At 47.3% G+C, this 16,203-nt stretch overlaps 1 protein-coding gene across 1 annotated transcript; it reads right to left on the reverse strand.

Moving 5' to 3' along the window:
- Window positions 1-7,299: 7,299 nt before the first annotated feature.
- On the reverse strand, window positions 7,300-8,247 carry Foxe3 (forkhead box E3). The gene has a single exon (XM_020184005.1). The coding sequence runs from the start codon at window positions 8,245-8,247 to the stop codon at window positions 7,300-7,302; it is 948 nt and encodes a 315-aa protein (XP_020039594.1).
- Between the last annotated feature and the right edge of the window lie 7,956 nt (window positions 8,248-16,203).

The raw sequence follows: 16,203 nt of genomic DNA on the forward strand, positions 1-16,203 counted from the left end.
GAATGTAAATTAGTACAACCACTATGGAAAACAATATGGAGTCTCCTCAGAAAACTAAAAATAGAATGCCATATGATCCAGCAATACCACTCCTAGGGATCTACCTGAAGAAATGTAAGTCAGGCTGTAATAGAGACACCTGTACACCCATGTTTATTGCAGCACTATTCATAATAGTGGAAACAATCAAGATGTCCCACACTGATGAATAAATTAAGAAAATGTGATATATTTATATACAATGAAATTTTATTCAGTCATAAAGAAGAATGAAATTTTGTCATCTTCAGGTAAATGCACAGAAGTGGAGACCATCACCTTAAGTGAAGCTAGCCAGATTCACAAAGCCAAAAGCTGCATGTTTTCTCTCATATGTGGAAGATAGTCCCAATACAAATATAAGCAATATTATGAAAAAGAGGTCACTAACAGGAGAGGGAGGGTAAAAGAAGGAAATAAAGAAAGTGAATATGGTTGATGTACTTTCTATACAAGAATGAGTATAGAATTTTTAAACCTATTGAAATCACCATAAGAAGAGGACTAAGGTAGGAAAGAAGAAAAATAGAAGGGATAAGCCAATTCAAGTTATAACACATATCTAGATGGAAACAAAAATGTCTTTTTTCGAAAACAGGGAATAAGGACAGGACTATAAAATAGGTACAGTGTGGTAGGGTACTAGTGGAAGGGGGCGGTGAATGAAGAAGATTAAGGTGAGGGTGTATGGTTGATGGACTTCATATACTTATATGAAATAGCACAAAGAAACCTGCAATTGCTTTAAGTGGGGTGGGGAGGAGTTTGAGGGAAAGAGATGATGGGGGTGATCTAACCAAAGTACAATATAAACCTAATCAGAATTGTCACTATGAATCACCCCCTGTATAATGAATATGTCCTAATAAAAAATTATGTATAGAAAAGAACGAGAAAAAAAACAGACAACAGTAAGGCAAAACAAGTCCTCTCTGAGAGTTGGCACCAGTGGGAGAGAGGAGGGTAAAAAGAAAGGGTATAGGAGGGGGAATATTATGAAACTATTATGTACTCATGTATGAAAATGGAAAATGATACCTGTTGAAACTATTCCAGGAATGGGGGAGAGGGGAAATAAAGGAGAGTGATGGAGGGGGTGAGTTCAACTATGAGATATTTTAAGAACTTTGGTAAATGTCACAGTGTACTCCCAGTACAACAATAATGAAAAAATTAAAAATTAAATATATTCTCACTTTATTAATTTATAAATGGAGTATAGTATTAACTTTTTTCTAACCTAAGAGTTACTTATTTAGATAAGCATTTTTAAATTTTCAGTTGCTTCATTTGTATATTACAAAAATATATTCTTATACAAGTAGGAATTTGTGAAAAAAATTGCAGTGTTGTTTTCATTATAATAATAATCTTAAATACATTTGTAAAAGCATATTTGGGATTACCTAAATAACCTCCATGTAACAGAAACCTGATATATAAAGTCTTCATTTGCTCTTATTATCAAGTAGTACTATTTTAATCTTCAGATGAAGCAAAAATAATGTAGATTTCATAAATAAATGATGCATTTAGGCCAGTTGGTGGCATGGCCTACTACACTCCCAGTCTGTTCAAAAGAAAAAAATGGTGGATGGATTTAGTCATCACATATGGTCAAGGCATGCCAAACCCACAAGACCTGTTATAGAGAAGTCAGCACCACATTTATGTTGCAAGCAATCTAGTTTCAGCCAAATATCTTCTTTTACATTTGATTAATGCTATGAAGTTAGCAAACCCACAAGACCTGTTATAGAGAAGTCAGCACCACATTTATGTTGCAAGTAATCTAGTTTCAGCCAAATATCTTCTTTTACATTTGATTAATGCTATGAAGTTAGCTGGGCTCTTGTGGCTCATGCCTGTAATCCTAGCAACTCAGGAGGCAGAGATCAGGAAATTCATGGTTTGAAGCCAGCTCTGGCAGACAGTTCCAGAGACCCTATCTCAAAAATATTCAACATAAAACAGGACTTGTGGAGTGGCTCAAGCAGTAGTAAGTGTGAAGCTTTGAGTTCAAACCCCAGTACTACCAAAAAAAAAATGCTACAAACTTGAATTTTTATTTTATTGCTATTTTAATTTATATAAAATTTTGATTAACAATTACAGAAGATCTATAAGCCTAGGGAATTTATACCTGTACATACTAAGTGACATTATAATAAAAATTTAAAGTAAATATTGGAAGTCAACAGAATTTTTTTTCCTTTAAAATAAGTAGACCAGTGCTGAAGACATGGCTCAAGCTGTAGAATGCCTGCCTAGCAAGTGCAAAGTCCTGAGTTCAAACCCCAGTACTGCCATAAATAAATATTTCTTTACCTTATTAATTTCCAAAATCTTGCAAAATCCTCTCCATGTCCCAATACTTCTGTGATCTCCCAGAAAGCTACTTCACATGGACTGAAACCAACCCTAACAGTACAGTAGAAGGCCTTCTATATGGTCATTTTTCTTTCCCAGGTAATTATCTGCCTTCCTGAGTCATACCTAGAGTTCTGAAGGAGCTTCTCTAATGTCATGATTGTCAGTGTTCTTGCTAAGGGTGTCACTTTTCTATGCACTGAGTTTTCCACATGCCAGGGTAATGTTGGCTTCTTCTTGAGCTAGATCTAAGAGGCCTGCAAATCAGTTCATCACCGTAATGGTCCCAAAGCCACGTGTTCTGTGTTCCAAGTCCCCCTAGGTCAGGAAGTAATCTGTTCTCTGGACTTCTCCTCTCAGCTCTCCTTTTCCTATAAGGAATTCTCAGTGGTTCCCTTACCTTCATCCTTCTAACCAAACACTCACCATAACACTGAGCCACTCTCCCAGCTTCCCTGGAGGTAATGCATACTAAACTGAGAAAGCACCACCCACAAAAGTCTACAGAACCACAGCTTTGACACAAATATTTCACTGTCAAAGTGCATGCTTAACTTCTCGTGCTAAAACTGTCATCTTAATTTCAGATGTACTGTTTCCAAAACAATTTGCCTCTACTGAAACAAAGCAATAAACCAAGAAAAAAGAAGAGATGGAATCCAGGAAGCAAAAGACTCAACACAAGGCAGAGATGGAGGGAATTCCCAGGATAATAGTGAAGAGAAATTCCAGGTCCACATCTGTGCAGCAGACATGGAGAGGTATCAGTCCAGACTGGAGCTGGAGGACAGAGGGATCTGGGAGAGATGCCCCAAGAAGGCAAACATACAGTAACAAAAGCAATGATACATTTGGCATCATGAAAAATTGTGCCCACAGTGCTTTTGGAAGGTATGAGAAATTTTAACAGTAGATACGAAGGGAAGCTGATTTTTTTTTTTAAAGCAAGGCATTGTTAACTCTAGGAAAAATCAAAAGTTATACACACAAACAAAAAAAGGAACTGTAATTATTAGTACACTAGTAGCTTGTCAGAGAACAATATCTATACAGTACTAATAGTGCAAATGCTAAAAGTTGATTTACCCAAAAGTTGGTAATGAGAAGAGATTGTTAGGGCTGGGGATGTAGCTCAGTGGTAGAGCACTTGACTAGTGCACAAGGCTCTGGATGCTGCTCAGCACTGCTAAAATAAATCAGTCATTACTGTTTCAAGAGAGAAGAGCATAAACGTGGAAATATATTCAGAAAGAAACAGATATGAATTGAAACTAGATGCTTGGAGGGAAAGATGCAGGGTTCCTAAGGTGGGGGGCATAACACCATTGTGAGCTTTTGATTGCTGTTTGACTTGTTAGATTATATGCATGTTTCACTTTAATAAAAATAAGAATCAAGGGCCTGGGGACATAGCTCAGTGGTAGAGAACTTACCTGGCATGCACAAAGCTCTGGGTTGTCTCTCCAGCACTGTAAAAATAAGTAGATTAATAAAATAATTAAGCATTTTAAATGTGTCTTCAGATAAAATGGTGTCTAATGTTCTGTAAGACTGAAGGGACAAGTATCTTCTTAATATTTCTGAAGGTTTCATTTAGACTGTTTTCTTCCCCAAAAGGAGGAGTATTGAAATCACTTCTACAAAGAAAGTATGGTACTTTTTAAAGACAGAGTTGAATTACATTTCTGTTTTGTTTTTTCAACATCTGTCAAAGTGTCAAAATTCTTAGGGTGCTCTATGACTGTGAACTCTCTGAGAACATAAGGAATGTTTCTTATTTATATCTCTATTGGGCACAGAGCCTGGCACACAGCAAACCCTTGATGCTGTTAAGTAAAGGAAAATAAAGGAAACATTTAAAACATAAAAGTCAAAAAAATAAATAAAACATTAAAGTGTTTCTGATTTTCCAGCTCAGTAGTGACCTTCCTAGAATTTCCCTCCAGATATTTCCCACCCCTGTCTCTGAGTGCTCTAAGATCCTGGGACTGAAACCTGCCAAGTGGCAACAATGGAATTCAGATCTCAGGAAACATTTTCTGACTTTAGGGTAGTGAGAGGGTGCTTGCTTCCCTTCTCTGGAAATTTTTCTTTTTCTTTTTTTTAGTATTGGAATTTGAACTCGGGGCTTACACCTTGAGCCACTCCACCAGCCCTTTTTTTTGTGATGGTTTGGTTTTTTTGTTTTTTTGTTTGTTTGTTTCCAAAACAGGGTCTCACGAATTATTTGCCTGGGCTGGCTTTGAACTCATCTTCCTGATCTCTGCCTCCTGAGTAGCTAGCATTATAGTCATGAGCCACCAGGGCCAGCTGGAAATTTCTTGAATAAGGAGGTATTTATCAGCAGGTGGTCTGAGGCAGGAAAGTCCACTGTAACACCATTTGAAATAGAAGGAAGTTTGCATTTTGCTCTGCTTCTTAGAGAACCCTGAGTTGGATTTTTCACTGCCAGGTGGGCCCAGGAGAGGGCCAGTTTCCTCAACTAAGGAGTGGGAAAATTGCCTCCACTCCTCCTCTTTCACCTTTTTCTATAAGCCACTGCAAGGATTACAAGTAAGAATGGATAAGAAGGTGCCAAATTACAGGCCATTTAGTCATTCAGTAAGTCAGGCAAGGCACTGAGGATTCATTTGTTCAGTCAACAAATATTAAGTGAAGGGCTGCTATGCATCACGCAAATTGGATCTGCCCCTTGCTCAAAGCTGTTAATAGCTGGGAGAAGGGGTCTATCCAGGGCCCCTTTCTATCATCCTGTGCATACCTACTGGCCTGCTTTCAAAGAGGGCCTTCTGCCTATTCAGGTTCCCTCCACCATTCTGCTCTGTGAGCTGCTGGCTGTCCACCCTTACCCTTCACTTCCAGGAAAGGTGCATCCAGCACATGCAACAAATAAATCACATTCATTCTGAGCTTGAGACACACCGATCCCCTCCTCTGCCCTTTCTCACCCCCTAATTCAGGCTCAATTAGACTGGGAGCCCTGGAGCAGGAAACTGGGAAAATACTGATGCTTGGTGTTTGGGTCAGCACCAGAGAGCAGGACAGGGTCAAAGCCCAATTCCCTCATATTTTCCCCTCTGAGTCTCTGCTCAGTGCTGCCCTGGCCTTGGTGCTGGGGACAGTGATGAATCAGCTCAGGTCACTGCTGCCCCATTTTACAATACAGTAGGGATGACAAAGTAGGAAGCATAGCTGACAGTGTAAGGTCTAGCTCCAGAAGTTCAGAGGGGGAGGTGTGACCTGTGACTTGGTCTCACTCCTTATGGTAAGGAGCTTTACAATTGTTTTCCCTGTGGTACTGGGATTGAACCTAGAGCCTTCTGCATGCTAGGCAAGTGCTTTGCCACTTAAGCCACACCCCCAGCCTTTTTATTTTTATTGTTTTTGAGGCAAGGTCTCCAGCTACCTTTGCCTGGACTGGCCTCATATTCTCTATCCACCTCCACCTCCCAAGTAACTGGGATTGCAGGCATGAACCACCACACCTGGCTGGGGGCTTTAATTTTTTAGACTGAGCCCCCAGCAGGGTCCAGCATATTCCTTCAGCATAGTATGTACACTAACCATCTAGTTTTGTTGAAATGAAGAAGCTGATGATTCAGTGGGTTTGAAGTGAGGCCTGACCTGAAATCCTACATTTCTAACAAGCTTCCGGGTGATGTTGGAGGTCTGTGGACCACATTTTGATAACAAGGCTCTCGTGCACTTACCTCACTTCTCTGAGCAGTGATGACTACATTAATATCTTTCCCCACTGATCTGTAAACTCCACGAGGCAAGGATTTTGCCCATCATTCAATGATGTGTCCATAAGTACTTGGGGGAGTGTATCGACCACCTTATCCATGAGAGCTGGCAATGACCCTAAATAGCAGGCAACCCACTGCACAAATGCACTCACACATAGGCACACCCCCATGTCATCTCTACCAGGTTCTGAGACATGGGTGACACCATTTGACTAGGCTTATGTGCACAGCTATGAATAAAATACTACCTGATCCCATTTCATGAAACTCTGCCTCATGACCCACAAGAGGGCTCGCCCCATGTGGCATCCCATGATGCAACGCTCACCCACCTCCGGTCCTCCCCACCCACTCCCCAAGTTACCAGCCAGCACACCAAACCCAGAGAAAGGTTTCTTTCTTTTTAATTAAACCAGCTTCCATTGAAAAATAATAACCGAAAAAGTCCTGTACTTTCCAGGGAGTCTGGCAGACATAGAGGTCCACTCATTCCCCTTTCAGTCAAGAGCTCCTGGTGCTGCCTGTCTCAGAAATCTCTAAGAAAATGTCCTCAAGGGCTGGAACAGGGCAGCCAGCTATGTCTGTGTGGGAGGGGAGCTCTCTCTCAGTAAGAAACTGAGGGCAGACAGGTAAGTGGGGAGGGGAGGCAAACTTGTGGGGAAATAAAGGAAGATGGTGAGGAAGCAACAAACCCAGGCGTCTGACCTCCACTGTGTTGGCAAAACAAGACAGGTTGACCAAGTAGTCTGCTGAGGAGGTGACTTTCTCCAAGCTTCCCAAGACCGGAACTACCAGGACACCTAGGTGAGGGGCTTACTGGTGTGGTACAGCTTCCGGACATGGTACCACAGACAGTATTGGGGGAGGTAAAGATGGGGTTCACAAGTGAATGCAGAAGAAATGAAGGGCTCACAAATTGGAAGGGACGCTTCAGTCCGGTGGCGAGAAGGGAGCGTCTCTTTCCTCACCGATGGTGGGCAATGAAGGATTTAGCAGGTGTGCTCAGTTCAGGAGGCAGATATGGGGAACTCAGAGAAGAGTCCCGAGCTGGGCATGGAGCGACAGAGATGGGGCGCTCAGGAGTCGCGCCTCCTTCCTGGGGGACAGGGACCCACAGGTGCAGCTGGATGTGGGGAAAAGGTCACAGGTAGCGCTCCAGCCCGGGCGTGAAGCCAGGCTGCCGCAGGTAGGCCTCCCCGGGGCTGAGTGGCCCTAGCACGCTGGCCTGCCCGGCCAAGGCCAGGAGGGGCTCGGCGGGCAGCGGCCCGGGGCGCGTCGGGGGCAGCCCTAGGCGTTCTGGAGCCTGCGAGTAGAGCTGCGGCGAGGCGGCGGCCGCACAGGGCGGGAAGGCGGCGGCGTCGGGCGCCGCGCAGCAGGGCGGCTCGGGGGCGCCCAGCCCCGCCAGCTCGGGCTGCAGGCTCACCAAGCTGTCCACGCCGAAGAGGCGCGCGGGCGGCGCGGGGCCTGAGGCGGCGGGCGGCGGCGCGAGCAGCGCGGGCCCGGGCGCGGGCGCGTAGGGCGCGTAGGGGAAGGGCAGCGGGGGCCCCGGCGGCGCGGCCGCGTGCGCGGGCAGCTCGGCGCGCTTGAAGCGCTTACGGCGCCGCAGAAAGCTGCCGTTGTCGAACATGTCTGCGGCCGCGGGGTCCAGCGTCCAGTAGTTGCCCTTGCCCGGGTTGCCCGGCTCACGGGGCACCTTGACGAAGCAGTCGTTGAGCGTGAGGTTGTGGCGGATGCTGTTCTGCCACTTGCGCGGGCTGTCGCGGTAGAAGGCGAAGCGCTCGGTGATGAAGCGGTAGATGGCGGCCAGGGTGAGGCGGCGGCCCGGGGCGTGCGCCAGGGCCATGGCGATGAGCGCGATGTATGAGTAGGGCGGCTTTCCGCGCTGCAGGGGCCGTCGCCGCCGCCTCCCCGGGCCCGGCGTGGGGCTGGGGTCCGCCTCCCCGCCTCCCGCCGCCACCACTTCCTCGGGTTCCCGCCCTGGCTCGGCTCCCACGAGCGGCGACGGCGGCGGCCCCGACGGCGCTAGCGAGGGCAGCGCCGGGAAGCCGGAGAAGGCGGCGGGCGGATCCATGTCGCTGCGCCCTGTCATTGGGATGCAGCAGCCCTTGCCCTAGGTTCGGAAAGAGCGGGGGGCCTCGTACCCGCCTTATATGGACACCCCCCCACACACACACACCTCCAGGGGAGAGGACTCAGACCTTCCTGGCAGGCCAACACCTCCTCTCTCATTTGCTTTCCCAGCCCCCTTCCTGGGGCCCCCCTCTATTTCGCCCCTCCCTAGGTCTCATCCCTTTGGGTCAGTTTTTCCCAGACCCTGCCTTTTCCCTTCCCATCTCCACTGGGTCAGTCCCCAGTGGAGCCCCTTGGCCCCATTCTGCAGTATTTGATCTGCCCCTTGCCTTTCTGCCCCTCCCTCAACCCCCTCCTCTTTGGGTCAATCCCAATTACAAATCCACCCACTCAGCACACTCTCTGACCCTTTCCCCATTTTGCTCCTCCCAGTAGTAGGACCCCTCATCCTCCTCCCGCCCTTCCATCCCCCACTCCTCCCTCATCTTGCCAACCCTTAGCACAGTAGGTGGCTGGTCAGGGAGGCATCAGGCTGCCATTGGATAGTGGAGAACCAGAACCAAGGTAAGGAAGAAGGGCAGGGGCAGAGCCAGACTGGCTTTGTCTCAGGGGAAGATTTTTGAAGTCACCATCCCCTCCCTCTGCTTACCTTCCTCACATCCCTGTTCAGTCCTCACTCCAGACTTTGTGAGTCTTCTTTGAAAAAGCAAAGTGGTAAAAAGTGATCTAATTGCTTTAAATCAGGAGTCCCCCCAAAACCCACAACTTGGAGTTGCCCTTCTGGCTGCTAGTCTCCACACTACCTTTGTTTCTTCCCCTCCCCCAAGAAAAAGAAAAGAAAAAAGGAGGGGAGGACATTGAGTCTGCATTTCATAGAACTACTCCCCATCTATTACCGTTTTCAATTTGGAGAAACATTCATTTTGGCTCATAATATTCCATTATGCTGTTTTTCAGAGAAGGGAGGGAGGAAGGGAGGAAGGAAGGAAGAAAAGAAAGAAAGAAACACAAACACAGCTCTGCGAAGTCAGAAACACCATGCCCTCATCTCATTCGGGGTAGGGAGTCTAGGCAATTTTCGTTAAAAATTCAGTAGGAAATATCACCCACCAACATGATCCAGAGAGAACCAAAGAGTGATGGAGGCTATGTTAAAGCCTGAAGACAGGCAAAATTAAGAAACCTGGACATGGAGAAGGGCTGGGAGTATAGAGATGTAAGTGAGGGTCCTTTGGTGCAAACTTTAAGGAGCACACACTCTCTGGGGCTTGCAGGTGCATGATCAGCCCTTGAGAGCCAGGACCTACTAAAATTTGGAATTTTGTTCCCAGAGTCCAACTTTGATGAGGTGTGCTTTACACCCCCTACAGATGAGCAAAGAGAGCCTGTGACCTACAGTATCAGAACCCAAACTCAAGCCCCAGAGTACGAAGGCCCCTCCCTCAGCTCTGGTTATAGTTGGTAACATCCCAGCCACCATTATGAGCATTTTGTATTTGGTAAACATTTAAAAACATTATTTCACTGAAGTTTGAACACCCCGTGAGGAGTTATTATCCTTACTTCCTTAGTAGGAAGACACACTCTGAGAGGCTAAGTGGTTTATCTAACATCACATAGCTGATAGTGACAGACTTAAACTCAGATGTCTGAGCACTGGCACCACCATTCTTTTAACACCATCCTTTACAGTGGAGGCTTTAGTGGGTATAGTGGTACACACCTATAATCCTAGCACTTAGGAGGCAGAGGCAGGAGGATTACGAATTTGAGGCCTGCCTGGACTATATTTGAGTTTCTGGCCAGCCTGAGCTACATAATGAGGCCCTGTCTCAAAAACAAAATAAGTATAAATAAATACAGTAGAGACTTTAAAAATAAATTATTCTAGAGTTCTTTTAACTTCAGGTACCAAAGCTGATTCCTGGCCTCTCTCCTGACCTCCTGGTCAGCAGGTCATACCCATTTGGACATCACCACCATCTCATGGCATCTCAAACCCAGATATCCTAAATAAAATGCTGCTCTCCCCTAACCCTCTAACTCCAGACTGCTCTCCTACCAGCATTCCAGATCTCATCAAATGGATGCCCCCTTCTCCTCCTGCCTCAGTTCCTGTGTCTAGACCACTGTCAAGTCCTGTCAGTGCCTTGTGGATCCCCACATCCACCCGTTCATGAGCTCTCCTGGGCTTAGTTCAGCCTGCATCACTCACCCAGTGATTCTGGACCAGGCACTTTGAGAACACTCAGGGCAATACGGAGAGGATGAGACACAATCTGATGGAAAGATGCACATTCCAAGCAGAGAGGTAGGGGGTGGGGGCTGTGAGAGCAGAGATGAAAGAGATGACACTTGTGGATCTAGAGACAATGCCCTACTCACAACAATACAGAATCAGCTGGGCTTATGCTCAACAGGCCCTGTCTCGATACACCTGCTACCCTTTCCACCTTGTATTCTGCTGCTCGAGAACACAGGACAGGGCAATCACACCAGGCAGTTCACCAGAGAGAAGGGCCCGCACCTCTAAGAAGTGAGGAAGTTTGGGGGGAATTTCATCTTACTACCTCCCATAACTGACTGCACTTTTCTTGTACTTTCAATTTCCCAATCCATGTATACAGCTTGAGATGTAGCATATGTCCAATAAATGATCTTGAATGTGTGGCTGGCTATGCTAATCCTGAGGAGGTTGCTGGGCCAAAAGGGTAAGAACCCAGACATTTCGAGTTCTTTATGTCTGTCTGCCCCCTCCATTGGGACTGCTTCCCAGAGCCACGCAAGCCAGTGTCAGGGGGCAGCCCAAGGGCTAATCCATGTTTTCAGCGTGGCTGGGCCCTCTTTTCACAGGCCCTGGGCCAGACGTGATGCGGCTGAGCATCCGGGCATAAGATGGCCAGTGAAGGCAGCCCCTTTCTCATGGGCCTGGATTCCAGGCGGCCCAGCGTCTGAGTGGAGCCCCTGGGGCGGGAGGAACACAGTGGCTGGGCTGGGCAGTCCTTTGTCTGACCATACTGGGTGGATATTTGGGCTGGCAGGAGGGATTAATGGCCAGGGATTGGCCCTGGGGCCGGCCTTCGCACTGCCCTTTTGAGGCCAAAGGCCCAGGTCAGGGCACACAGCATTGATGGCTCTCTAGATAGGAGTGGAAATTCCCACCCTTGTCCAAAGCTGTTTGCACCAGTCTCCAAGACCCCCTGCCTCCTGCCCCAGCTCTGCAGAGGCACCACTAGCCCAGATAGACTTGGAGGCAAGGAGCAAGAGTGGGGCCAGAGTTTACCAAGTAGGCTGCCTAGGAAAGAAGACTGGGGTTGAAAGACATTTCAGGTCCTCTGGAAGTGCCCCATGATTGCCCCTTGAGCTCTGGAGAGAAAGAGCTTTGTTAACCCAATGAAGATCCAAGAGACCAACTTGAACTGTCCCCAGACCCCTTAAGCCTTGCTGGAATATTCCCCAAAAAAACCCTCTAGTTGTAGAACATCCCAAAGCATCCAGGGATCCCATAGCCCAAAGGCGGCAACAGGGTTTCGGAAGCCACAGGAATTCCTAGACACCCACAACATCTCTGGCCATCCAGGGGACCTTAAAGGCTCCCTGCAAAGCTTTCTCTTTCTTACTCCCTTAACTGGACCTGCTCACCGCTCATTCCTCAAGAGCCCGAGGCAGGCAGCTACAAACCGGGTGGGGGCCATCTGGGAGCCCACTGTGGTGAGGCTTCTTCTGCCAGACTGTTCCTGCAGCAGGGCTGAGAGTAGTAGCCCAGCCTCGCCTGTGTGAGTGGGCTCAGGTAAGACAGCATTGCAGGCCTGCCTGGTGAGGAACACCCTTCATTGTGATTCTTCACTTCTTTTTGATTCTGAAAAGGCTAAGGAAGTATGTCAGGCAGCCTGGAGACTGGAGACTGAATCCTAATTAGGAGTCACACAGTCCTCTGCCTTCTGCTGCACTCAGGAAGAGGCAGCCAAGCAGACACTCCCCCATATGTTCGTTAGCATGTGATGTCGGCAGAGTGTGATATTTGTGCTCACCCAGCCTGGACAAATCAGAAGGGTTTCCTAGAAGGAGTGCAGCTCTAGATGCCAAGTGGAAAAGGACCCAGGCTGAATTAGGAGCTTGTTCTCTGGGCCCCTATAACATTCCTGTCACTGCCCCTTACCTTGTTGAATTATCCTTGTTCCTTTGTGACTGTTTCCCTCACTAGACTTTGTATACACAGATACATCCCATGTCTCACTCATCTTTGGACCTCCAGCATTTAGTGTAGTGCCTGGCAGGAGTTGATAATTGATAGGTGTCAGATGGCTGGAAGATCAGCTGCGATAGGTTGAGGATACTGAGAGTACAAAGGTCTGAAGACCTGGTCTATCCTGCTAAGGGCAGGACTTGGGTGTTTTTCTAAGAACCATAAGAGCTAATGTGTAAAGTTCCTAGAGCCCTGCCCACACATTCTAGTGCTGGGTAACTAGTGGTTGTTGTTACTGTTATTATCCACCATGACTGGTGGAGAGGGTCACTAGACTTACACAAGGGAAACAGACAGGAGTCAGGTGCAGCTGACTTTATTTGCCTGGCAATAGGGACCTTTGAAAAGTTTCCAGCAAGGGGTGACCTCCTCAGATCTCCCATTCAGATGCCTTAGTCTGCCAGGGGTTGGGTAGAGCAGGAGGAAGCTGGAGGCTTAGAGGCCAGGTTGGAGGCTGACCCTGTGATGATGTGTGCACCAAGGGTTTGGTGCTGAGAGAGCAACAAACAATTACCATTCATTCCACACAGGACAGAGGGAGAACCTCTCACTCCATGCAGGACAGAGGAAGAACATCTCACTTGATAGCTTAAACACTTGGTCACAAGTCCAGAAACCAGCCACCATCCTCTACTCCTTTTTCTCCCCAACCATCTCCACTCACTGAGCTCTGCCACTTCTCAGAATGTTCTCTCAAATCCACTCTCTTCTCTTGTCCTTCTGTCTCAGTCTTCATTCAGCCCAGTATCTGCTCTTCCTCTAGTGGCCTCCTGGCTAGTCTGTGTGCTTTCCTTCTCTCCTCAGCAGCAATAGCCATGCTCATCTATGGTCTGCTTAGACACCTGAAGTGTCTCCCCACCTCTCTGCAGGGTCACACAGCTCAGCAGGACTGACTTGCATGCCCTCACTGCTGCACTTCTCCCCAGTTTCCTGGCCTGCTTCCTGGCAACATGCTCATTCTGTACAGAGCTAGATGGAGCTACTTTCCAGCTTGGTGCCAGGTCTGCTTTCATCCTCAGCCTTTGTAATCAAAATGAGGACAACCCATTTGCTAGCCTACGACACAACACAGTCTCCTATTTTTTTTAAACAGCCCAAGGATCTCCTAAGCCCTTTGTTGCAGCAAGTCCATTTGTACCTCTGAATAACTCCACCTCCATGTTATCAAACAAATGACCAACAAATCAACACACAAAACCCCGAGGGCTTTTCCACTCAAAGGCAGATCAAGGAACTACTGGCTTCTCTCACTGGCCCTGAGCCAAGAGGGGCCTTTCTTCCCTGACCTGCCCAGTGCCCTCATACTTGTTCCTTGAGAGCCACTCTCAGATAATAACCATTTTATCTTCTAGAAAACATTCCCCAATTCTCCTTCCCCAAGCAAAAGGCCGCCCCGACACCTCTGGCTTGCCTTTATCCAGAGAGACTGCCACTCATGCTCAGCAGAAGCCGAACAGCTCTGATCAAGGCTGGACCATTTATCCTTAAACTCAGCCAGGATCCAGAGCTCAGTGAGCATTTACTCAGCGCCCATCTTGCTGAATGAATGAACGAACGAATATGAATGGCCACCGTGTCTGGAAAAGGGATAGGTCCTTGTACCTGACTTCCAGCTGTGAGACGGCCTCCTGCTCTCACTGCCTCTCTGCACAGCACTGTGGCCCTGGGTAGAGACCCCACACACAGTCCTTGCCTTAGCAGGGTCCAGACTCAGCCCAGGTTCAGACAACGTTGGCTCAGCCTCGAGGATGTAATTCTAGCCACTCCTAAGCCACACACTTGATGTATGTTCCGTGTCATTTGGAGCTGTCAGCATTCTGACATCTACCTCGCCTCCCTGCTTCTCATTTCCCAGGAAACTGAGGGTGTGGTGCTGCCCACCAAGCTGGCTGGGCCACGGGCCCACACTGGAGAAAAGTGAGTTTGAATTCACCACTCATTTGCTGTGTGCTCCATGCAAGACACCACCCACACAGCCCATGTTAGATGTACAAGCTTCTAGCACCTGGAGGAAGCCAGCGCTTCCCAAGCTCTGGACCCCTTCACCAAAGGCATCTGGAAGCCATGTGGCACCATTGCTGTCTGTAAGCAGGATGCACAGTGTATCTTATACACACAAGTACAAATGTTTCTCAAATGGATGTAGATGCTGCTGTGACAAACACAACCACATTTAAAAGTTTGCAGTTGTTTTTATTTTGTCATGATTTTTAATCCATCAATGGATATTAAAAGCTCAACTACTATCATATGGGGTAGCTGAGAAGTATTTTTTAAATACCCATTCTTAAACTGCTGCTAAGGGTGCAATGTGCCTTCTCTATAATTTTGGATATTGAGGGCCAGAAAGTGAAGATACATGCCTGAAATCCTGAAGCAAATCAGTGCAAAGCCATTGATTTGTGCGAAGCCCCCCTTCCCACCACCCAGTTTCTTCTTCTCTCCATGTATTCAACAGTCTTTATGCAGCACCTGACTGGTGGTAGACTCTAGGCTGGGCATTTGGAGCCAAAGATAAAAACCAAGGGTCCTCACTAACTCAGGGGCTGTCATTTGGGGGAGGATGGATCATTGTTAAGGGAGAGAGATTGGAACAAAGATGTCCTGTCCTAATTATTAAAAGAAAGCCATTGAAGGACTTGAATGGGAAAGCGGTACAGATTCCTTCTGTACAATAACCACTCATTTGCAATATGGAGGGTGGGGAAGTGTCTGTCACTGAGGATGTTTTTGGCATCTAGCAATAGAAAACTCAAAACCGTTTAAACTATAGCGAAACCTATTTTCTCCCTAACAAGAGGGTCAGAGGAGAACACTGTTAGGCCTCTGATTTGACTTTCCCTTGATGCTGCTGGCTCCGCTATCCCTCAGTGGGCTTCATCTCTAGGCCTGTACAAGATAATGACAGCACCCAGGTCTACAGCTTGAGTTCCAATTGTCCAGAAGAAGACAGGCTGTTTCTTTTTCTAGAAGGCCACAGGAGTTGACTAAGTAGGGCACCTTCTCTCAAATGCTTACCTGTCTGTCTCATGCAAGCTGCTCGTTGTTGTTGTTGTGACATAGGTTTGAACTCAGGGCCTCACCCTAGGCAGGCACTCTTACCACTTGAGCCACTCAGCTTTTTTTGTGATTTTTTTTTTTTGAGAGAGGGTCTCATGAACTATTTTCTGGCTTTGAATCATGATCCTCCTGATCTCTGCCTCCGAAGTATCTAGGATTATAGGTGTGAGCCACCAGCGCCTGGCTACAACCTGCTTTTGTGTGTCTGGCTCACCTACTTGACTCTCAGCTCCTGCAGGCAAGGCCTTGTGGATCTAGGCCCAATTGCTGAAGAGGAAGAACAGTGGCTAGAAAAGATATTGTATTTCCACAATAAAAAGCATTGGCTTCTATTTGAGAAGTGTTCCAAGCAGAGACCAGATAATAATACTCCACGGGAGATTATCCGACTGGGCGACCTGGAGTGATCACCTTAAATATCTCCTTTGAGAATTGAAACGGGGGGGGGTGGTGTTCTTACGCTTTGGCAACAGTTACCTCCCACAAAATGTTGTCTTTATCACGTTGGTAGAGCCTCCAAGTGAGGATGAGTGGAGAGGGCTTGAGAAAAGGAAGAAGAGGGAGAGCTGGGTAGGTAGAAAGATAAGAACTGGAGTGCTGGAGCCAGTCCCAACTAGCTTAGGAAAGTGTATGCATCTCATCCCAGCTCTGCTTTTGGTGACTTCATGT

The sequence above is a fragment of the Castor canadensis genome, chromosome 7, assembly GCF_047511655.1.
Source record: "Castor canadensis chromosome 7, mCasCan1.hap1v2, whole genome shotgun sequence".
In the NCBI taxonomy this organism is placed as follows: domain Eukaryota; kingdom Metazoa; phylum Chordata; class Mammalia; order Rodentia; family Castoridae; genus Castor; species Castor canadensis.

Coding starts and splice junctions, on each gene's coding strand:
- Foxe3 (XM_020184005.1), bottom strand. CDS start 8,247: ATGACAGGGCGCAGCGACATGGATCCGCCCGCCGCCTTCTCCGGCTTC.